Here is a 23,055-nt window from a genome sequence, read left to right as displayed (position 1 = left end):
GCGCGCAGGGTTTCCGCCTTTTTAGGCTTCCGAAGGAAAAGAAGCGACGATGCCTTTGGATCAGAAACATCAGACGCAGCAAATGGACCCCGATCGACTGCTCCGTGCTATGCGAGATACGTACTTGAGTATTTAGCTTGAATTTTGCTGGTATTATAAACAGCGTACCATTAACACAAACTTATTTGTTGTGCAATGGGGCCCTTTCAGGCGCCAAAACTTTAAAAATAATTTTGTCACGCTGAAAGAAAGGAGTCTTATGGTTCGCGTTTCGATCACTTTGGCAGATTGAAATTTTGCAGCGATCACGCTGTAAGTGTCAAGCGTGATGTGTTGCGTTTACTTAATTTATAGCGCTTTCTGAGCACGAGCTTGGGATGTTACCGTGATGTTATGAGGGGAAGATTTATTTCGATATCGCAGGTTAGTTCCGCCGCGCGTCAGCAGCGGCGTTTATCTGGCACGTGTTGTACGTTATGTAGTCTGCATTTCTGTGGCTGTCAGCCTATGGTGTCATTTACCGCTGTGTTGCCGCTTGTGTACATGCTACCAGTTTCACGTTTAATTCGCGCTTGTAAATTAATCTGCGCCTGTGTGCTAAGCGAATGTGCCTTGCGCTTTTGAGTCATGCACGTATAGTGCACGATGTCTGTGCTCGTGCAGGAAGCTCTTCCACTATAGCAAGGGGCCCTTATGTGCTCGATGAAATTTCGTGATTAGGAATTGTATAGAGCGCGAAGAAGTTGAGCAGAAAAATGGCTTTGTAAAGTAAACCAACAGGATGTCCGCAATCAGACTAGCCGAACGAGGTATTGTTTTCATTTAACACGCGCCTACTGGGGGCCCTGCACCTGTTCTGACGAAAACCTTAGATGCCTCAGCAAACGCGAAAATTGACCGTCGGCGTCCTGCGTCGGCGGCGTCAACACGAGGGATGTCAAAAATCATCACGTAATGACGTGACCATACAACCAAAGATTGTGACGTCATCATGACGTCGAATAACTTTACTTCACGCGATGACGTCAGCACATGACCAGATGTGGTATAGATAGATTGCAGTGCCTCCGATCGTGGAGGCAGTGCAAAATAATGTTAGGTCACAAAGCTTTCGAGGGGGGGGTGGGGTGAGAAACAATACATCAGCTGAAGAAAAGGAAGACGGCTTTCGCCTTCGAGTGGTCTTAGGCGAATGCATAAGGGACCCTGTGAGTTTTTCTTTCTCTCTTATTAGAGGGTTTTAGTGCCGGGGACTCCAAGCCGCTTCCTTATTCACCCTCTTACGTTCACAAACAAAGGAACGTAAGGGGCTTACGTACGCAAGGCACTTTGGGGTCCCGGCGCTAAAATTCTCTAAGAGGGAATTTCAGGGCTCGAGATCCCTGAGCCGCTTGTGTAGCCCGCTTTTGCGCTTTTGTGGCCTTAATATACAATTACGTGCGCTGGTATCTCTGGTTCTTTTAAGGGGGGACGTGGCTTTCGGTACCAACTTTCTTATTTCTTCATGGATTTTGATAAAAATTGGCACACTTATTTGAAATGTTGTTTTAATGCTACTGTAGAAATTTCATGAATATATCTTTACAACTTTTTGATTTACAATATATTTCACCTTCTGCTCTTGTTCCGAGTCTGACTCGCTTAAAAAATGCGATAGGAAACTCGTTCAAAGTGCTATGCATTCTAAGATGTCTGATTGAGGGCAAGACATTCTTAGATTTTTTTATTTGCAACAAAATTTTTTTAAGTTTTCCTTTTTCATGAGGTGACTGCGCACAGGCATCGAGGCTTTGTGCAACTCGTCAAATAGCTAATTATCAAAACGCCATACTGAAAAAGCAAGAATGTCACGCCCTGAACTGTGCTTCAAGGAATATAGAACAAAAAACGGAACTGAAATAGACCCAGCGGTCAGTGAGAAATCAGTGGAACAAGCGAAGCAGGAAGCAAGAAAAGTCGTTTTGAGAAAACGGCTTTTAAAGTTGTACCAACGATATTACTTCATCAAAAGGCACTGGGGTCGTAATCTTTTGAGTCCTTCGTAATGTGCACTTTCTTGAGTGCCCTGTCTTTAGTTTGAGGTGCCTTGCTTTAAAACACAAGAAGATTGTGATCTTTAAGGTGTTTTATAAGGTTGGACCTCCTGCACATGTGGACTTTCATCGGTTGTGCCTTTGTTTTCTTTCTTTTTTCTTAAAATCCTTTTCTGATATACAAAGAACATGTAGCATGAATTTTAAACGAAGTTATGAAGTGGTGTAATAGACATGACAAAAAACAAGATATTGTAATTCAAGTAGGTCATGTACTATGATGATTTGCCAGCTTTCTTGTATTCAGCTCTCATTAACATAATTAACAGTCTTGATTGCAATTGATCATTGAATCATTTTTATAGGATACTAAAAGCGGCTCTCATCATGGCAACCTATCACTTCCTCCTAAATAACAGGCAGTTATGGCCAAGACATTGGTGGAATAGGAATTCCTTAGCAGTTTATTCAAGACGCGAACTGGGCAAATATGAATTCATCTCCCTGTTTCACTCGTCAAGCTAATTTGTAAACCTCGCCTGCGATGCGCTTCATCATTCACCCGGTCGCGGACACGGTTTTCTGCGAGGCTTTTATTTTTTCAGATGATTCATGAGCGCTTACGGCGATACCACGCACGGCTCCAAGCGCGCCTAAATTGAATCAACAGTGCTTTATTTCACCTCTAAGTGCTCGGCCGCATAGTCCGGGAAGTCAGCACGCGATGTGCTGGGTGGCGGCATTCGGTGACGATGCGCAATATGCCTAGGTGCGGCGACGAAAAATAGGCGCGCAACGTGTTTGGCCTCGCATTGCGGGACGCCCGCGCGCCCGCTGCGCGACGAGCTTGGCCGTGGGTTCCGCTGCCGATGCGTAAAATGACCATCCGCTGTACCGAGAAGCCGGCGGGGGAAGCGCTTCGTTCCTTGCGAAGAAGCACACTGCCGCGAGTCCGCTAACGCGTTGCTCTTGCCCGCAAAGTTCGAGGTTCGTCTCGCGTGCCGACGCCGTGAGCGGAGTTAGGCCTAGCCAGCCACGACTCCGAGCAGTAGACGCGCCGGCCGCGGTGCCCGATGTTTCAAAGTTCGTAAGGCGTGGTCGCGAGTACAAAGAGTCGTCCTGCGATCATCTTCGTCACGACGTCCGAAGTGCGCATAAGCAGAACCTCCAACCACGGATCCGACGAGTCAACGCTAGAAAGTCGGTCCGAGACGCGCGTTTGCGATGTTCGCTACGAGTGCGGCGCGCCATCGTAATCCCACCGAGCTTCCGCTAGTAGCTCCAAACTAAAACGTAGTTCTTGTTCAAAGTTATCGTCGAGCCGTGAACACAGAGCGATTGCGAACACGCAACGAAGTAGCGCCACTTTCGACAGCCGTGAGCTCGAGCGCTCGAGACGCACGAGCTGCAGACGACGATCTCCCGGAGCGAGCATCGGACCAATGGCGAGGCGCGCTGGGGCAACATGGCGGACGCGGCCAATCGGAGGGCTCGAAACGACCTTCGAACATTTGCTTTTTGTGCGCTTGTTTTCGAAGGGAGGAGCTAGCTGCGGCGGGGAATTTGAAGACGGAGAAATGCGCTTTCCGGTGAGCCCAAGATATCGGCGCCCGGTGGCGTCGTTGCGGAGCTATGATTTTTTGAAAATTAGTGTTTTTTTTGCGATTTCCCCAATAATTTTCGCCACCTCGGTAGGCGCAACAATTTTTTTATAGCACTTCTACGCGGTTTTCGGTGAAGATATTTTGGAATCGGATATAAAAAGGGCTACAGAAACTGAAAATGTGATTTTCAAAAAATCGATTTTTTTGCCATTTTTCGCGATACGAAAGCCGCGTCCCCCCTTAAAAGCAGAGCTGTTTAAGCTTGGAGAATCCCCGTTAGTGGCGAATAAAAATTGTCATCATCATGAACCGGCACGCAATCCGTCCTCTTCTTTATCTTCTGCTTTGCTGCCAAAACACGTGCACAGACTTTTCTGGCGTGGCATGCAATGATTCTCACGTAACACTTGTCATGTGACATGTTCCAAAAATCACACCTGTTATATATGCTCGTCAAAGAGTCACATCACGCAATACCAATTTTGTTGTATATCAATCTGGCGGAACGGCCGCCATCCATCGTACCATGAGCGTGGCACGTAAGTCATGCAGTACATGACACGCGTGTCATGATTTTCACATTAACTCCCGTTATTTATGTTCGTCACACAGTGATGTCGCGCACTACCAATTTTGGTGTATATCAAGCTAGCGCAACGGGCACCAGCGCACCATGAGCGTGACACGTAAGTCATCTTATACATGACACGTGTGTCATGGTTTTCGTATTACCTCCCGTTATTTATGTTCGTCACACAGTCATGTCGCACAATACCAATTTCGGTGTATATCAAGCTAGCGAAACGTCCGCCAGCGCACCATGAGCGTGGCACGTAAGTCATGCTGTACATGACACGCGCGTCATGATTCTCGTAATAACCGCTGTTATTTATGTGCGCCATAGACTCTTGTCAAGGCATACCAATTTTGGTATACATCAAATCAACGAAACGGCCGCAAGAGCACCAAAACTGTGGCATGTAAATCATACTGTACATGACATGCGTGTCATGATTTTCATGTTATGGCCAGTCATTTATGTTTGTCACACAGTCACGTTATGCCATACCAATTTTGGTATACACCCCGTAAACGAAACGGCAAGGAGAGCACAAATTCGTAGGCGGCTAGATAGGTAGATAGACAGATAGATACGCTCAAAGTCGCACAAGTTCGCTAAGAAATGCTTCACATTAAAAAAAAAACAAGATTGACGGAAACCCACAGGTCTTCATAGCTCGAAAAGTCACCGATGATCACGATACTCCCTCATGCGAATTCTGATCGCAGCTTTGTGTGGAGGCAATGCGAAGTGTGTTTGAATTTCTGGCTGTCCGCATTGGAACATCCCTTAGATATTGCCACAGAAACTGCCAGTGCTCGAGTGCTACGCACGCCACTCTGTGCATTGCAGGCGTCATCAACATCCCCCTCACGACAAGCGAGACAGCAGCGCACCCACCAGCCCTGCATGCGCACGAGCTCCGAGCAAAGGGCGAGCACGCATGACGGAGGTAGAAAGCGATGTTAGAGGCCAGTGGCTCGTGATATCGACAGAATCCACGTTCGCCGTCTTTCGACCTCGTTCGCTCTATCGGTTACGCCGACTACACCAACGGCGATGCCGAACAACGCAGGAACAGACGCCTAAGAGCTGCGCTCTAACAGCACAGCGCGTATCGTAGAACGTCGTGGACTCGAATCGGCGTGCACTACTCAGTTTCACGGTGATTTGGACACGTTTAATTCACTCCATATTCTTCATTAAATTTGTATAACAATGTTCTTGCACAATTTCGCTTTCGCAATTTGTTTAGGAGCGCTAGATTTCACGAATGAACAGCGCGTACATAGCCTCAGCCGTGCGCCCGTTGCGCGGAAAGACTATATATGGCGGACGCCGCCGAAGCGGAGGCGTGGCGGTGACGTGAACAGCGTCATCGCCGCGCCGCAACGTCACTGCCCCGCCCATTCGCCAGACTCTCCCCATCGACGGCTCTGGTGCGCGCTGTCCGTAAGCGCCCCATATGGTGTTTTTGTTGCAGCCGCTTGTCAAGTAACGCATGAATAGTTGTAGAGGCAGCAGCAGTAGATGCAACGAGCTTGCTTTGCGTTATCTTGCAAGCGATCGCGATCGTCGAGAAAAATGACGACGCTTGTTGCCGGTTATCGGAAAGCTCACTCGCTCTGATGCCGAGCTTCAAAGATGCCATTCAGGACTCCGTGAAGACTAGAATAAATTTCCAGGCGAGAGCGAGTGTAACTCTCAAGCGCATTTACAGCAAGTGAAAGCTTATTTTTTCTTTCTTTTTTTCGCTGGAGGGCACTGCTGAAAGAAGTTTAAGGCAGTCGACCAATATTTTTTAGCGCTGCAGCTGGCAATTACCAGCAGCAACACTGCTTATGTGGATGTTTTGCTGCAAAGCCGAATTACAAGACTCTTCGGGGCCAATGTATAGCAGCAACCGAAATTCGCGACACCGGCACGGGTCCCACTTGCTCGATTTGGCACGCGATGTCGGAAAGCAGAAACGTGGCCACCATAATCGGATGTGCTGTAATTCAGCCTCTTGTCGTACTTTCACGCGATCTTATCCCGCAGCTATTCTGCTTTTTTTTGTTTTCGATAGCAATTATATAGATACTCCAGGCGAATTTTTCGCCTTCGCAATGATCTTTCATATGTCAAGTCCAATGAAAGCGCGAGCACTGTTGACGAACGGGGCTCAAGCAGAGATGAAATGACCCGACCATCTCCTTCGCGATGGGCACATGGAGATAGGAGCCGGAGGGTTGGGGATGGGGGGCGTGAGTCCGACAGGAAGTGCGTACTTTGTACCACCGGGTGTGGTCCCGTGTGCGGCAGTGTCTTTGGAGGGGATCAGCTGACGGCTCATACCTTTGTAGATGCTGTGCTCTTATGGAAAACTTTCCATTGAAGCCATATCTCAGTGGTAGATCCAGAAGGGGGGGGGGGGGTAGGAAGTGCTTGAAGAAGTCAAGAAGTGCTTGATTTCAAATGCCCTTATAAGCACTGAAGAGTTGCCATAGGAGGGCATCTCTGACAAGGGAGTACAGGAAAAAAGTGCGTCAGACGACGATGAATAAGTGTGTAAATAAATGTATTCAGTTTCTGTTTTTGCTGGGCTATATTCGGGTGAAAACTTTTTATCACGTTTGCTATCCCCAAAATACACCTCGAAATATATGCGGGTCTGAGCTATACGCGGGTTTTTACTATATTCTAATTTTCAGCCCGTAGAAACTTATCCTGCTCAACATGCAGCTGAAGATTTCCTTCCTTTGTTTGCAGCACTCAGGGACACGCAGAATTTTCGGGCACAAAGAATAGACACGGCGTAGCTGTCCTCAGCATGCGAAATAACTTTCCTTGGATATGAGCTTCTATAATGAAGGGGGCGCGTCACCATTTTTACTTTGCTGGAAACAAATTTCACACAAACAGAGCGTAGTTGAGCACGATATAAGCCTTTGCGGACTAGCTCTTCCGTTGCCATTTTGTGATGGTGATGTCACTATATCTGCCACTGGCTGTCGACTGTTGCCACTGCCGCAAACGTGGTTTCGGTTTCATACTCGATTGACTTGTTTTGCGAAACGTGCTTTCCGAATTATGTCTTGGTGCCACGAAATGAGCCTGCAATATAAAATTTATGAGTATCACCCTAAAAATGGCGAAATATCAAGTTATCCAGGCTCGTAGCAATACTGCACGTATGTCACCTGCGTCACTACGGTGACAGCTAGCAGCATAGTTTTGTTTTCATGCACTGGACAGCATGCTGCCGCCAGGTCTATGGGTTGCCGTCCGGAAGGAATTGTTTTCCTTTTGGCCATCTTTTGTACTACATTTTAACACAAAAGCGTTATTTGGCCAGGTTTGCAATAGCACGCACTTGTCTGGCGTCTGCAAAAGCCGTGCGTGGAAAACACGTGACCTCTCCTACTGGAACTGACGCCAGTGGCAACAACAGCCGTAGAGTAGGTGAGGGAAATCCACGCAGTAGATGAGGAGCTCCTGACCTGAAGGTAGCACACCCTTGTCCGCCATATCAGTTTAAGGGGGGACACTGCTCTTAAAAATGTTTTTTTTTGTTTCTTGATCAATTTTGAGTGCTTGTTGCGTGCATTGTTTCTTCTCCTATCAGTCTGCTCGTTTTGCTGTGTGCTTTTACATTGCAATATGATCCGACACCAGCTCGTCCAAGTTGCAGTCTTACTGCGTATTCCATTCGATTCACACTCAAACTTTAATATTTGAATTTGCTTCGCACCCTAAATTTTCCTGTTTGCACAGCTGTAGAGAGAATGTACAGTACGTGTGCGCCGGGAGTGACGACACCACAACGTCTTGACTGTTAGTACCACAGAGAACAGTTTTATCACCTCTGAACGTTGCCTTTGTCTCTTCTCCCTCCCTGCAGTGCACATTCGAAGGATGTGGCAAGCGGTTCTCTTTGGACTTTAACCTGCGGACGCACGTGCGCATACACACGGGCGACCGGCCGTACGTCTGCCCCTTCGACGGCTGCAACAAGAAGTTTGCGCAGTCCACAAACCTCAAGTCACACATCCTCACCCACGCCAAAGCCAAGTGAGTGTCCGGCCAAAACGCATCGAACCTTAAGCTTTTCATCCTTTCTCATCGCCTGCAGTATCCGTCTGTACCCTACCTGTGGCAAAACACTTGTTGTGATCTGAAATCAGAGTTGGATAACGTGCAGGAGTGCGCTGAGCTGAGTATCGCTGTTGAACGGTACCAGGAATTCAAGGACCGTGAGAGTTTCTTAGTGTCACATAGAGGGAAAATCTAGCGCCACCATCAATCTGTGTTTCTCTAAACCTTGGAATGTGGGGATATGAAACTCTTGAGCTTGTCTTAGTGTAACTAACTCAGACGTGTTCGCAGCTTTGAGGAAGAGAGTTTTATTTTTCGAGTGGATGAAACGATCTTTTAAAAAAAAAAAGGTCTCAGTACTCCCGTAACACGTCTTTCATTAATGTTTACTTACATATGCTAGTGCGACGAGCAAGCGAAGAAAATGGAAAACTTCGATTGAAACTGACGATGCACAGTTGAGCGCAGACCTCGTCTTTCCTGATGATATGTAAGTGACCCGCCATTACTGTTCACGTTTCACGCGACTCTTTCTACATCCCAGCATGAGTGCTATTGTTTTAGTAGAACATTTTTTCATATTTGAGCGTTTTTGCGTAGTGTTTTAACGTCTTACTATTGGCGATACTAGCTGCCTCGAATGCGAATGTGTGTGGTTTGCGGGGATGGGTTCGGCCAGTTACAGTGGTTACGTAAGAGCATTGCATATGTAGCACAGGCTGCCAGTTGCATTGAAATTTTCAGAATCACAATCAAAATTTATTATTCTTCCATGTTATAATTAGAGAAACACCTGAGGAGGTCCAAGAGTCATAGCATCAATTTGTATCCCCCATTGAGTGATCCCGATTTGATCCTTAACCCTGATTCAGCCATGTAGCTTTCTGTTTGTGGTGAAAGCAACAAATAAATGATAAAGCCAGCCATTACTTACTATTATTATGCACTAAGGACAAAATGTAGTTGGTGTATTGTAATTGTTTTTACGGAGCTCAGTTGTTTTGCCTTGACATTGCTAGGCCTAGTGAGATGGTACAGATGTGGGAAAGTTTGTCGACTTATGGGGCTGTAGCATTTAGTATTGGACCAACTGTGCAATGCTGCCATATGCTGAGTGGAAATCGGCACAATACTTCACTGTGGCTCTGTGTCTCTAGGCTTTGCGAACAGAGCTCCAGAGTAGCGGCAAATTACTTTTAAAGCATTTCTTCACTCAGCTTGAAGCGAAAACTAGAGGCGACTCAGCCTACTGTTTATTTCTTGCTTTCATGGCTGTGACCAGGTAACACAGGTGAATAAGGATTGGAGTAGGTGGCCTGTTCTCTGCAGTGCTGTTACACAATCAAAATAACTGATTGAGCCATTCTACTAAAGCTTTCAAGAACCTGGTAAACTGTTCCAAGCGTTTTCATGGCATCCAGTATCGGTAATGATTAAAGTAACGCTATGACAAAGCCTTCCGATAATTCAGGAAGAACAGCCTTATAAGTTGCTTTGGCATTGCGCTGCCGAATTCGAGGTCATGGGTTCATCCTGGCCATGACAGCTGCATTTCAATGGTGCTGAAATGTGGAAATGCACAGGTGCATGTTAAATAAAGAGGCCTACATTATAAAAATTAGTCATTAGTCTTCCTACCAAACATGCTTTGTAATCGGATTGTTGTTTTTAAGTGTGAAACTGTAAAATCAAAATTAAAGACTCGGTTTTAACAAATTCGGCCAGCTACACCTCGAGGTGCCCTGATTCTCCAATTAAGACACCAATTCAAAGTCGTAACTCGTCCCTCTAAGTGACTGTAAGAAGCTCTGTGACGGCAATGGCACTGCTGCCCTTTTGAGGATCCCTGATGAACCTGGAGCGCGGAACACTTGATGAACCTGATGAACCTTGACATCCTAAATTTTAGAACGTGCTCAAAACATAAATGCGTGTTTCTCTGTTTTGTGCTTCCGAAACGATGTAGCTCAGCAGCATTTCCTGCATGTTGCGTGACTCTTGCTTCGTTCTGCGTACAAGTTTCTGAGTTTGCAACCGGCGCGGATGTGCACCTTGCTTCAGCCACATTTCGGCAGAGTTATGATGCACTTTGTGCTGTGTTATGACTAGCAGATTCCTTGAAGCCTGTGCGTTAGAGGTGTGACAATGTCCCGTAAGAATAGCAGAGCCTGATGAGCTTGACGTTTTTTGTCAGCTTACAGCCATATGAATGAAACAAGGTTGTGAAGCCAGAGAAGGGATAAGGGAAGTTGACTGTGTAATTGAGGCGTATCAATAATTTTCAGAAATTCAAAATGAAAGTCGACGAGAGCACAAGTTATTCAACATTGGAGCTGAATCTGCATCTTGTGCCTTACGTCTGCAGTGCTGTATGATTTACCAATAGCAACGGCCATCCTGCAGGCTGTTTATTTGTTTGTGCATGCATCAAGGTTAGCGTTGAAAATGCTAGCTAGTGCCATTCACAGCTAAAGGTGTAGATGCAAAATATCCATTTAACCACATGCATCACATATTACGTGAACTTAGGAGCAGGCAACTGGCCTGCCTGCTGGCTTCATTGTGCATTGCTTTTATCGAATGGTGGCAAAAGCATTACAAGGACAAACCCGGCTGACGTTGCTTTTTTGGGCAACTTTGTCTAGTGCATGCCTTCATTGGTTACTGTAGTCGGATACAACTTAAGACAGGAGAGGCCCCGCCAAGATGTTCAAAGCACGGCAACCAATTGCCTTCACAACTAAAGAAATAGTCCTGCTCAAGTACTCGGCAGTGTTCTCTGACAGCGGGGTCACTGACTGGCTGGCTCGTGATGCCAGTCTAGAGCGCGCACTAATTGCTGCAGGCTTGTGTGCATCCGCCTTTAAGGCGGGAATGCCGCTATCCCGTGAAGTTGTATCCGATTATAGTTACCATCGTTTTTTTTCCCTCGTTCTCGGCACACAGTATGTCATCTCTCTATGCAAGTTTCTCAAGTTTTGTTTGTTTGGAAAAGCCACCAACTCGCTCTGAAAACTGCAATGAGAAATTACATACCGCTTTGGCAGCATTCACTTTTTTATCCCATCAGAACGCAACGGAAGAAATCAGACGGGCCGATTCACGGCTCATTAAATATGTGCCGCAATCTCGGGCAAATTGCTGCAACCAGCAGCAAACTGTTGGTTCTAGTTGTGCAGTCAGCGCTCTCGGAGGTGTTCTGCAGTCCATAGCCAGTTTTGCCAACGTACGAAATTCGTTCCTACTGGGCAGTGCGCTGTGCAGAAACGTGTTGCCTGTAATTTATTAACATACAGTAAAACAAAATCGGCAGTAAAAAACAAAACGCAGTTTGCGATTAGCTTGTTTGCTAACTTTTAGCAGACATTGTCCGCGTGTTTGGCTTGCTGCTGGCAGAGTACTGGGCTGACTGTCTCTCTCTCTCTCCCTGCTCTTTCCCTCTCTCCTCGTTTCCTTCCTGCTGTCTCGCTCTCTTCCCTGGCTGGTAGCGGATCCCAGGGAGACTATCAGTGATGATGATGATGATGATGTCCCACCAGCCCTCTCTTTGCCTTTGATAGCCACTGTTGTTCTGTCTTTCACTTTCCCCAACCTGACGTCTGTGTCTTGCTTTTCACACGACCTGTCTCTTCAGCCACAGTGCATAGGAATGGAGTGAAAGGGGCCCTGCAACATTTTTTCTGCGTGCTCAGGAAATGCTGCCAATCTGTAGTCGAGGCTCCTGAGAACACGTGAGCCAAACATTATAGCGCAGCACGCGGCCTGAAATTTCCAATTAATTCTCAAAGTTGGCTAGAAGTCGTTCCCTCTTCTCTCGACAAATGATGCCGTTAACCCAAAGGCCACATCCATTGGCTGATTTGAGCATTGTGAGCTTTATAGTTACCGTGGCTGTCGCGGGATGTCGCCACGTGCCGACGCGCGCGCTCGCGATCGCACTGAAAGTGAGCCGTGTGTTTGAAGAAAAAAAAAAAGTGCTCAAGGTCATGTCGCGCGCTAACGAAGGGACCCATCTTGCCCCCTTGTCATCCACCTCCCCGCTTAGCTTTAAGTAAGCTTGCTGCTACGAAAGGAGAGAGAAAGCGCTTAAAGCGTGCGGCAAATCCCTGTAAGCCCACTCGTACTTGATGGATTCTAAAAAATTTTGTGGCGATCGATTCGTGAGGCAATAAGCTGTTTTACTGAAGCCATTTGATGATTACTTCAAAATGTGTTGCAGGGCCCCTTTAAGCTCAGGACCTTGAATGTAGTCTGGGTGCAATCATTTTGACCATACATGCGGCTGGTTCCTACTGCCTTGCAACTTGAATCACAACAATGTGAAGCCTGCTGTAGCTTTAAGACAGATAAAGCAGGCCCAGGCCGATTGTGCAGCCTCTCGCGCGAGTATTCGGAAAGGGCAAGTGAAACCAAACGGGTTAGTGCTGCTGTAGGAAGCAAAATGTGGCAGAACAAAGGCCCTTATCCGGTATTGCGGACAGCAGTGGACACTTAGACAGCAACAGATGTGTGTGGTTACAATTCTGTCACATCTCATTAGCACTACCAGGTCGAGTGTACGTCTGAGCGCTCTGAGAGAACTAAGCAATCGTTTTAGAAATGCTTGATTTTGATGAGCAAGATCTGGGTCATTCTAGTGCGCTCAAAGGCTACCCGCCAAATGTACCACTAGTGCGCTAGTTTCCTCTCTCTGTGTCATCACGCGAAATGTTGAGCGCAATCTTAGTGAATTGAACGGGCACTTGGACCTTGGATGTATGGTGCTAGGGTGCTAAAACACTGCTGCCTGTTTTGAGAAATGCGCTGCGCTGAACTTGCCATGAGCTACGTTGCTTTCTCTCACAATATATTTTCTGAAGTGCGGGAAAAATAGTTTCACGGAATAGGATCAGGTGTAAATAAGGTTACGTCGTGTCTTGATACTCTTCAGAAAGAACATTCCTGTGTACTGTGGCCTGTTTTTCTGACTGTCATTCTCCGAACAATCGCAGTTCACTCGTTTCCGCCCTTATCGTGAAAACACTCTGCCCACATTAATTTGCATCCGTCGAGTTTCCTGCAGGTACTACATGAGAGCAACTATTGGAAAGGCCGCAAAAGAGAGAACTGCTAAACGCATCTGCGCTTGTGTAAGCTTCACCACTTGAACTCCGTGCTTTGACAATCAAATCGTCGCAGTTGCATGGGGAGACTGAAGACATAATTTTGATTTGGTACTACATCACCTCTCGATATTCTCTTGGCACGATGGGATCCGTGGTTACGGCATTGAAGGCCAACTCTGGCAACTATCTTACCCGCGCCTGTCCTGCACCCGATAGTAGAAAAGCTCAGCAAATTCAAAAGTAGTACTAGATACACAAAAAGGTGCAAAAATAAAACCGAAACAACCGAACAGTGCTGTCCTCGCGTGATGTATATAAGGGGCACAGATCGAAAGTCGTGCATGGCATGTCAGCCTGGCCAGCATGGAGGCGGATGACAAAAGTCATCAAGAGGAGACACTGAGCAGAAACGTGACCTGGTCGCAACATTCGTGCCATGTCTCTGGTTGAAAAAGATCTTTCTTTCCTTGACGTATACCAGGTCTATCCATGTACATTAAGCATCACATCATGTGAAAGGTGGCTCGTACTTTGCTTGCATTATATTTTATTAATCCTGTCGTCAAGACGTTGAATGCTACTGTCCACAAACTTCTTAGTGTTTTACCTGATTACCATGGCCTGGACAGGTGGTGCCATCTGACAGTGGAGAGATAAACCAGGCAAGCACATAGCGTAAACAAATGGATTCTGCTTCACTGATGGTGTAAATTTTCGGTGCCAGGGTAATTCCAAAGTTGCCGACCCTAAAACGTTTAAACGCCAAGGACATCAACCAGTGAGATGCTGCCAAAGACATGTGATCCTGGCCTTCTTGACGCTACAGTAGTTTGTACGCTGCATTCCCGAACACCTGTACTGGCACTTCTGTCGCTATCATCGCTGTGCCCTGGCTGACATCACACGCCATTTGGCCAAAGGTTAAGTGAGCGGTTCGAGGTGTTCAATAAATTTCGTTTATAAGCCATCTGCACATTGCTGAAGTCTGTGATTTTGCATAAATAATAAAAGTGTGCAAGGGACGTACCCGGTGAATTTCATCCAGATCCACAGACCTCTGCCGGAGTTGGCCTTTAAGTGAAGATTACACTACATTACCGTATGAACCTGAATGAACAGCTGGGACTACTGAGAGGATTTGAACCAATACCTGTGGTTCAGCTTGCTGGTTTGCCTTGTCATGCGAGCCTTTATTCTTTTGAAGTACCTTGGAAACTCGATGGTTGCTGCAATCAGCCCGTGAGCTGCATGTACTGTCGTTTCGTTATGCAAGTGCTGGTTTAGAGCAACACCCTTATGATACGGGGTGCAATGCATGTCATGTGACTTGTGTCACTTGGGCATGCTCAAAGCTCTGGCACTTATAGTGTGAGATGTGGTTGCGGTCTGCAGTTGTAAAATTGTGGAACTTGGAAGTCACTTGAGGTTGAATGAACGGAACTGTGCAGGAAAGCTTGTTTTATATGCTGTTATTTTGTGTGTATGCGGTTATTATAACAGACAAATGGGAAGATAGCTGACTAGTACTACTGTTCAAACTAGTATAGTCAGGCCTGCTTGTAACGACCCAGCGCCTGTTCGGTTCTTGAAAATTTATGCAAAGGGACGCAAATCCGGCTCTTAGTTCGATGGGACAGACCTGACGGTGGTGACGTTTCATTTTATGAACTTTGAGTATATTGTCTTCGATGAACACCTTGTAGTTTACTGGTTGCCTAACACCCTTGTTACTCAGGCATCCTTAATCGCATTTGAACTCAATTGTAGTTACTGTATTGTCTTGTGTAGAAGCCACACAAAATATGCAGAGAATTCAGAGCTGCAGTTGGGTTGTGGGTTATACTGTATGCGAACTTTGTGGTGCAAGGTGGCTTCACGGCACTGCTTCACGCTAATGCAAGGAAGGTGGCTTCACAATATGCGGAAATTGCTTTTCTTTCAAGTTTCCCTCATTTCTCGTTGAAGGGTCCGGTTTGTATGCAGGGACAGGTTATAGGCCTTGCGGTCATCTTGCCAGCTGTGTTACAGCTTGCTTAGGGCTCAGCACAGTTAGTGTGTAGTGCTAAGTGAGTCATAGTTAAGGCTGCCTGTGTAGGTAAAGTATAAGATACTCATGGTCTTTTAGGCAAACTTGTGCTACCACACTTCTTTTTCACCTGGCCATTGTATCTAGAAACCAGTAACTACTACCAGACATCACACATACAGGTCAGAGGCACCTGCCGGCCACTCTGAGCACGCATACCTGCCAAGTCTCCCGGATTACCCGGGAGACTCCCGGATTTTGAACGTTTCTCCCGGTTGTACGGGTCATAGGAAAATCTCCCGGAAATCCAGTTTTGCCCTGCGCGTCCAGTGCTTTGTCTGGCCACATGAGCAAAGTTGTCTGGCCACATCCTAAATGTGTTATAGGTTATATCAGCCGTTAATATTTCGTAGATGATGCGTTTGTGTACACACAAATCTATCCCACAAGTTATCTTGCCTTCAAAATTTTGTGTCGATTACTACTGCTTTAGGTGGAGAGCCCAGCACTTTTAAGTGCTGGGCTCTCCACTTAAAGTAGCCGTTACCGATGTCTGTCGAGATAGCGTGTTCGCCAGTGCTTGCGACCGTCCCCGTCTCAACGGCGCCCCTTATGGTCCCTTGCCCGATGAAATAACTGGTAATCAAGCGACGACAGGCCTCGCACGCGGAGCGATGTTATCGCATGTGCCCTTCGCGCGACGGTGACGGCCGGGTCGTTTCATCTCTGCTTCAACCGCGTTCGCCCCTAGCGCTAGTGTGCATTTACTCGCACGTGAAACAGACAATGCGTAAGCGATGTTATCGGTTTGGACCCTGTACAGATCAGTGGCAACCGCAAAATCCCGCTGACAGTGTCCATATAATTGCTATCGCAGTACCCCCCCCCCCCCCCCCCGTTGAGTAGATCTTCCGGATTCCGTTTCTCCAAACTTGGCAGGTATGAGCACGTATGGTTTGTTTATGTGCCTTTTAAGTGCTGGCTTCCATTCTGCTGGCATATTTAGTTTCAGCTGGTACAGTTTATTCCGTGTTGGAACGGTTAAGCCGTCACGAGCAGGCTCGACCATACTCGTTAAATTGTCAAGCGTGTAGCAAATGCTTAGTATAGTTCCTAGTGGTAGCTGTCACTGCCCATCTACGAAATGTCATGTGACACACTTGCTACCAAACGTATGTGCCGAGTGTGTTTGTGTGATTGTGCTAGGAAAACAGCTCCTCTTGTTTTTTCCTGCCTTAGTCTGAGTGTCAGCATGTTAAGCTACATCCAGCTGTGGGGTTGTGGGAATTCGTAAGCACTTGTGCATTCAAGTGTGGTACGCAATGTGTGCTGCTCGTTTAGGAGGCTTTGTTTACAAGCAACACGTTTTCGCCGGTGCTGGTTGCTTACAAAAAAAAAAAAGCTCTTATTATTCTTTTTTGACTGTGATGCTGCCAACGTACGTTGCCGTCGATATGCGAGATACACATCCTTAGATTCAAGAAAGGAGGTGCCCTGCTTTACTAAGATTAGTTTTTTGTTTCCTTTACATTTATTTGCTCTGGATGCAGTTGCCTTTGATTGAAATTGCACTGTTTTTCATAAAAGACTGCTTAATAATTTTAGTACGACGTTTGAAACCCTTCAGCCTGTTATGCAGTCTGTCCTTTTTTAGCCAAAGGATGCGATCGTATTTCGAGGCCTCTTGGAGAAGTTTCACATATAAATTTCGAATCAGAGGCACCTGTACAGCGCATGCGTACCTTAAATTTTGTGTAGAACCAACTGAACCGAGTGTTTTTATTCTCTCTTTCTGTTCACCTTATTTGCCACCTGCTTCTTTCCCCCTTCCCGCTCACTTCATTTTCTTTATTTTATTTTCTATTCCCTCTTTTTATTTTGCAGAAACGGCACGGGACAGAGGCTGTCGGATGTTGAGTCGCAGAAGGTCACGTTCACCTTTGACCAGGATTAAAAACAAAAAACAAAACACGTGTACACAGACAAGAGAAAACAGGAACATCATGTTCATTTTTTATTTTGTTCACTTTGTTTTTACAAGGAAGGCGGGCAGCAAAGCAGCACAGAGCCACCGTGGATAGTGTAGTTGCAGCCGTTCCAAATTAAAAAAAAAAAAAAAAGAAGAACCCAACTTGGTGCCGCTGCATGTGCTCACGCCTCCTGTGATTATTGTCAAGTCAGATGTTGCCAGTTGTCTTGTTCATTTTTTTGTCATTTGTTTTGTTCATATTTGAATGGGATTCCTTTTGACTGCTTTTGAAGTGTGTGCAAGAGTGCGATTTGTGTGGAACGAGTGTTAGTTCACACATTTTTGCTGGTTTCATGGAGCAGGGTGTCATCTTTCATCAGTCAGCCTTTATTTTTGTTTTGTTTTAAGCTGGTGTATTTCCTCGTTACCTTGTTTATGCTGCTTTACCCTGAACAGCAGCAGGTAGACATACGTCATTATCTTCCAGAATACAGTAGGATGTATGCTTGGGGGAATCTGCGCCAAGCTGTTGGTAGACATAAAAGGCTGTACTGATTATGTAACATCCTGATTATCATTATTTTTTTACGTTTGCGGCTGGTGTCACGTCACTTCAATCATTGTGCAGCTGCTGAGTTGGCTGTTCTAGTGGTGTCGCAGTCACGTGCGTGCTGGGAACAGATGCACGACATGCATGCTGCTTCAGGAGGAAGACCATGTTTTGTGTAGCTTGAATAAGAATCCAGGAACGCAGATATTCATTTGCAGCTTGAATAAGTATACGGCAATTCTGTGGTGCCTTGTTTTCTTTCATTCGGGCATCATTTTCTCGTTGAACTGGGCTTAGCGCCGCTATTATGTTCGGAAACACTTCATGCGTGCACACTGAAAAATGGTCCGACTTGTAGAAACCATGCAAGCCATTGCCAAGAAAACAGTGTCGGAGCTTTTCCAACATTGGGTTGCATCTGTTGCTGCTTTATGTGGATGTTGTCAGCATCAATGTGCATCACAAGAAGTTTGAGCCAAGATGTCGATACAAGGAAAAAAACGCAATTTATGTCGTCATGTGTGCAAGCTACGCTGTTTGGTCACGGCACAGCATTCTAGCTAGCAAGAGCTGCTGGCACAGGTTTAAGAGAGCAATTTCTTTAATGCTCCGAGATGTTGCTTGGGAAGTTTTAAAGTCTGCTTCGCCGCAGCACTACATGTGAAAGACGTGGTTTCTGCGACGTGTTTGCTGCTCGCCTTTCTCTCGCGCATTGGCATGTGCCCGCTACGTGCACATGTTTTTTTTTTCCATGTGAATATCGAAAGTGTGCTGCTTCCTGGCGTGTGTGGGCACACGCACCAGTCGTCGTTCATATTTAGCACATCTCACTGTACATAGTACCCATGATCCTTGACACCAGTAGGTTGCAGTACTCCTGCCCGCTTTGCCATTTTGCTCGCCGTCCATTGTAGGGGACGGCGACGTTTATTATTTTTCTTCTCTAGGCGTAAGACAGTCGTTTGAGACACCTCTTTCCTTTGTTATTCCTGTAGTCGATTATCAGACTTCCCTCATCCCCAACCTCGTTTATTTTGAGAAATCATGGCACGCACCTTACTCGACATTGTCACCGACACCTGCAGCGACGAGGGTCGCACCGGCTGCGGTCTTTGCCAAGAGGGCTACGGCGTTCGGATGCACGGTACAGTCAACGTTGTCGCGTCAAGGTGTATATTGAGCCTGCGTGTGGTTGCTCTAGAAAGCTTTGTGAATCGAGACGTGCGTGTTGAATCGTCCAAGATGGCTCTCCACGCGCGGTCGGCGAGTCGGGTTTGCATCGTCGCCGGCATTGTCGACTTTTGTAGCAGAGAATGAAATATTTTCAGACGGCTTCGTCCGCAGGAGGAGTGTGTACAGAATCGCGATACAAATTCCTGAATGGGCATTGACGGTGTCTATCTATATAGGTGGTGTAATGCGACATCGCTAGTTTTTTGCTGAATACGTGTTCTTGTTTTTGCTTCTGTTTGTGCTTACAAGGGTCTTTGTTGTGCTTCGGGGGATCTAGTACTCGATTATCGTAGAAGAACCTTTGGTGGTTTGTGTTTCGCATCTGAGGCCTCAGCACTGGAATTTCTCAACGAAATGACCTGAAAAATATGTTGCCTTGCAGACGTGTATTGCGCAAATGTTTTGTCCACTTTAATGACCAACTTGTACCTAGCGAGTCAAATTGAAGTTTGTTTTCATGAAATGGTGCACTGTTTCTCGTGGCATATTTGACAAATTGCACTGATATGCACTATGACAACCTAGTGCACCGTTTCGTCCAATCATCACAGTGCCTGGGCACCCCGGTGCACATCAGTGCGATTTGTTGAAGAAGCTAGAAGACACTGTAGCCCTTGCTTAGGATAGTTAACTTGACCGGTGTTGGCAGCTAACAAAATTGTTGCAATGTTACCAGAAGTGTATGTTGAGTACGAAATTGGGTGCACATCGTTTCTCTAATGTATTTGTTAATAAACGGCAGTCTGTCACACTTGTCTTTATATGTGAAGTACTAGCGTTCAAGTAAGTTTTTGACTGAAGGCCTTGCTTCGAGACTTGCTGTTAGACTTGCAGTGAACTAATGAATCGTACAGTGTTTCGATTGGTTATCCTGAAGGAAAGGTGCTAGAAATTCTTGCAAAATGCACCCAGGGCTGCCATTTTGTAGCAGTGCCGTTCTTGATGCTAATACCCTACTGGTCAGAGTGGTGGTCCATCGACTTTATTAACATGACCAGCCATCAGCGAGTGGCGAATGGTAAAACCAACATGGTATTCAGCCGAAGGAATTGCAGCCCAGTAGGATGCTGTCCCCTACAACTGCACAAGGCTTTCTCTTCAACATTTGAAGCTTGACCATATTCAGCAAGTAGCTACTCTATCCAGTGCACGTTTAGGCTGAGGCAGAAGAGTGTGATTGGGGGAGGCACGCTTTGCGACAGCTGTCATGTAAATACATTGTTTTGTGTTCAGTGCTGGGTCTCTCTCTCTTCTTGCCTATGTATTTTTCTTTTTTCACGTAGCAAATTGTTTTTCGTCGATGAAGTGGTGTATATTGCGGGAAATTCAGATACGACGGCCTTTGTATTGAGCTTGAGGAAATAAAAGAAAGTGTATTATTGGATATATGTACATAGCATGCGCGTGTAGTCATAGAAAAGCTCATCACACACTTTTTGTTTCCCTTCGATTTCCTTGTCTGTTTGTACTGACTGCACACTGCTCGTTAGCAGGGTGTTTTGATGCTGTGCTATTCTCTCGTTCGGCGCGTTCAGACACTTTCTTTGGTTTGGTGTGTGTGAAGAGGCACGTTTGTCTGTTTCTGTACAGATTGCTTTGTGCAACAATAAGTAATGAGAATAATAAAAAGGGACTTTCTATTGTGACTGTAGTGCTTGTGTGGTGCCTTAGTTCTTAATAAGGTGCTTGCTCGCTGTTAGTACACACTGTACCGACAGGAAAGAGAACACTTCATCTGACTTCTATCAGCTGTTCTTATAAATGTGCTATTCAGAATATTTTTTCCACTTGTTTTACAATTCTTAATACAGTCAAACCCCATTACAACGAAGTCTCATAGCTGAAACGAAGATAGCTTCGTTATGAAGTCGAGGCTTTGACGGAAGCCCGTCTGGTCGGGAAGTAACATGATAGAATAAAAGCAGGACACTGACCATGAAATTTCATGGTTGGTGTCCTGCTTTTATTCTATCATAGCTTCGTTATATACGAAAATTCCTTATAGAGGTATATCCTAAGTACACTACATGGCAACACAAATATTCACTTACTTTGTTATAACCGACAGTTCGTTACATCCGTGTGAGTATCGACTGTATATTTCCACGCGCACTTCTTTCTCTATTTTTATCTAAGCGGTCCGTTACACATGTACCCACTGCCTTGCGCAAACCGCGCCCGAATCTCCAGGAACATTCCCGATTATTTTAGAATCTTCCGATAAGATTGTGCGCCCAACTCGAACAATAAAGTTTGGAAAGAGAGAGAGAGAGAGAGCTCTTTCATGAAGAACAGAGAATTGTGCCGGCGTATACGAAGGCGCCTATATGCTACCATGTATAGGGATTGAGGACAGCAAGGCCTAGAAGGAGGAGTGCATCACGTATTTCGCACTCGCCGCCATGGCTATGGACGGCGCTGACTAACACTCCCATGTTTAATTGCACAGATATCCGATAAAGTGTACGGGAGGACGACCACCGCCGTAGCTCAATTGGTAGAGCATCGAACGCGTTATCTGAAGGTTGCAGGTTCCGCCCCTGCCGGCGGCAAGTTGTCTTTCACGTCCACCTTAATATTTTCACATTTATATCATAATTACTAGAAATAAAGTCCCCTATACTTCCCTTGGCTTGATTGCCTGTTGGTTGTTATTAATGTTGTGTCTAACAAAAAAAATTAAATAAACGAGCCCTTAAATTTCCATTCTTTCGTTCATTCTGCACGTAATATGGTTTTGCATTGCAATGCCTCCAGGTTAAAATGAAGCAACTTTCTAAATGTGGCGGACACGCTGTGTCAACATTTGGTGCTAATGGACAAGGCATTGCAAGCTTTCTGCACCTGAACTGGTTTCTCACTGCCTCCGAGATCGGCCCACCTCTGACCAAGCGACGATAATACATGAACAACGTTCTCCGTCACCCGTCGTCTGCTTTCCGGAAGGGGTGAAACGATGCCTTGCTGTCTTTCCACCGCGATGATACGCATTTTAGCACTACAATAAAGTCTTGAGGCATCGCTCCTAACAGCTAAGCTGTTTAAGCTATCGTACAAGAGCAGACTGTTGGGCGAGTTGGTAATGCATTCTGTAAAAACTGCGCGAAAAACGTGGACAAAGGGAGAAACGGAGTACAAGGAGGTCGTCGTGCAAAACTCCACAGGTGGGTATGCGCCACAGTAATTGGGCAAGCCCCTCTACCGAGTGCAGCATGGGCGAGCGTTAAACGAAAACTCTGCTCGGTGAAGTGGAGCACGTGAAACTCGTGCAAGAGAGAGATAGAAAGAGAAAATAGAGAAAGAAAGCGATAGAAAAAAAGTACAGAGAAATAAAGGGAATAAGGTCATAGAAAGTTGGAAAGAGAGAAAGAAACGGACGCGAGAAAGAAAAGAACAGAACAAGACAGAGAAATAAAGAAAAAGAAGTGGAAAGAGCAAGAGAAGGTGAATAAAGATATAAAGAGCGAGAAAGAGAAAGAAATAGAGAGAAAAAGGAATAGATATATTAAACAGAAAGAAAGAAAAAATTAACGAGAAACAAGGAAAGCCACCCAGCTCCGCTGTTTCAGGCTTGACCACACTAATGCGAAGCTGCCGTAATGTTTTTTTCTTCTTTTTCAGGATTGTGCGCAGCGGCACGGCAACATTTTAACACGATAGCTTTAGAGCTCGTTTCGCAGAAATTCCGGCGTCCTTGGTTGTGAGCGTAAAATCATCATCTTGTCCGTGACCGAAAAATGGAGAAAGATGCAAATAAAATGAGTAATAAAAACCTTGGGTTCGAGTGGGAATCGAACTCAGGCCTTTCTGTTTGGCAAGCAGGTGTTCTACCGCCAGGGCTGGGCAAAGATACTTTGACATTGTATCGCGATACGACACAAGATACTTGGGCACCA

General features: G+C 45.9%; 1 protein-coding gene across 3 annotated transcripts in view; it reads left to right on the top strand.

Annotated features, from left to right (window-relative positions):
• LOC119375588 (transcriptional repressor protein YY1) overlaps positions 1-20,805 on the top strand; it is a 42,110-nt gene extending 21,305 nt beyond the window's left edge. For 2 of the 3 annotated variants that reach the window (XM_037645803.2, XM_037645804.2), the window contains exons 6-8: positions 8,083-8,252; positions 8,680-8,766; positions 17,292-20,805. In XM_037645803.2, the coding sequence (XP_037501731.1) occupies positions 8,083-8,252; positions 8,680-8,766; positions 17,292-17,361 (327 nt within the window). In that variant the 3' untranslated portion in view covers positions 17,362-20,805. The remainder of the gene's footprint in view (positions 1-8,082; positions 8,253-8,679; positions 8,767-17,291) is intronic. The other variant, XM_037645805.2, reaches the window with a different exon arrangement.
• Positions 20,806-23,055: the final 2,250 nt, after the last annotated feature.

The sequence above is a fragment of the Rhipicephalus sanguineus genome, chromosome 11 (genome assembly GCF_013339695.2).
Source record: "Rhipicephalus sanguineus isolate Rsan-2018 chromosome 11, BIME_Rsan_1.4, whole genome shotgun sequence".
In the NCBI taxonomy this organism is placed as follows: domain Eukaryota; kingdom Metazoa; phylum Arthropoda; class Arachnida; order Ixodida; family Ixodidae; genus Rhipicephalus; species Rhipicephalus sanguineus.
The sequence above is the reverse complement of the archived record's forward strand: the minus strand, read 5'-3'. Positions and strand labels throughout refer to the sequence as shown.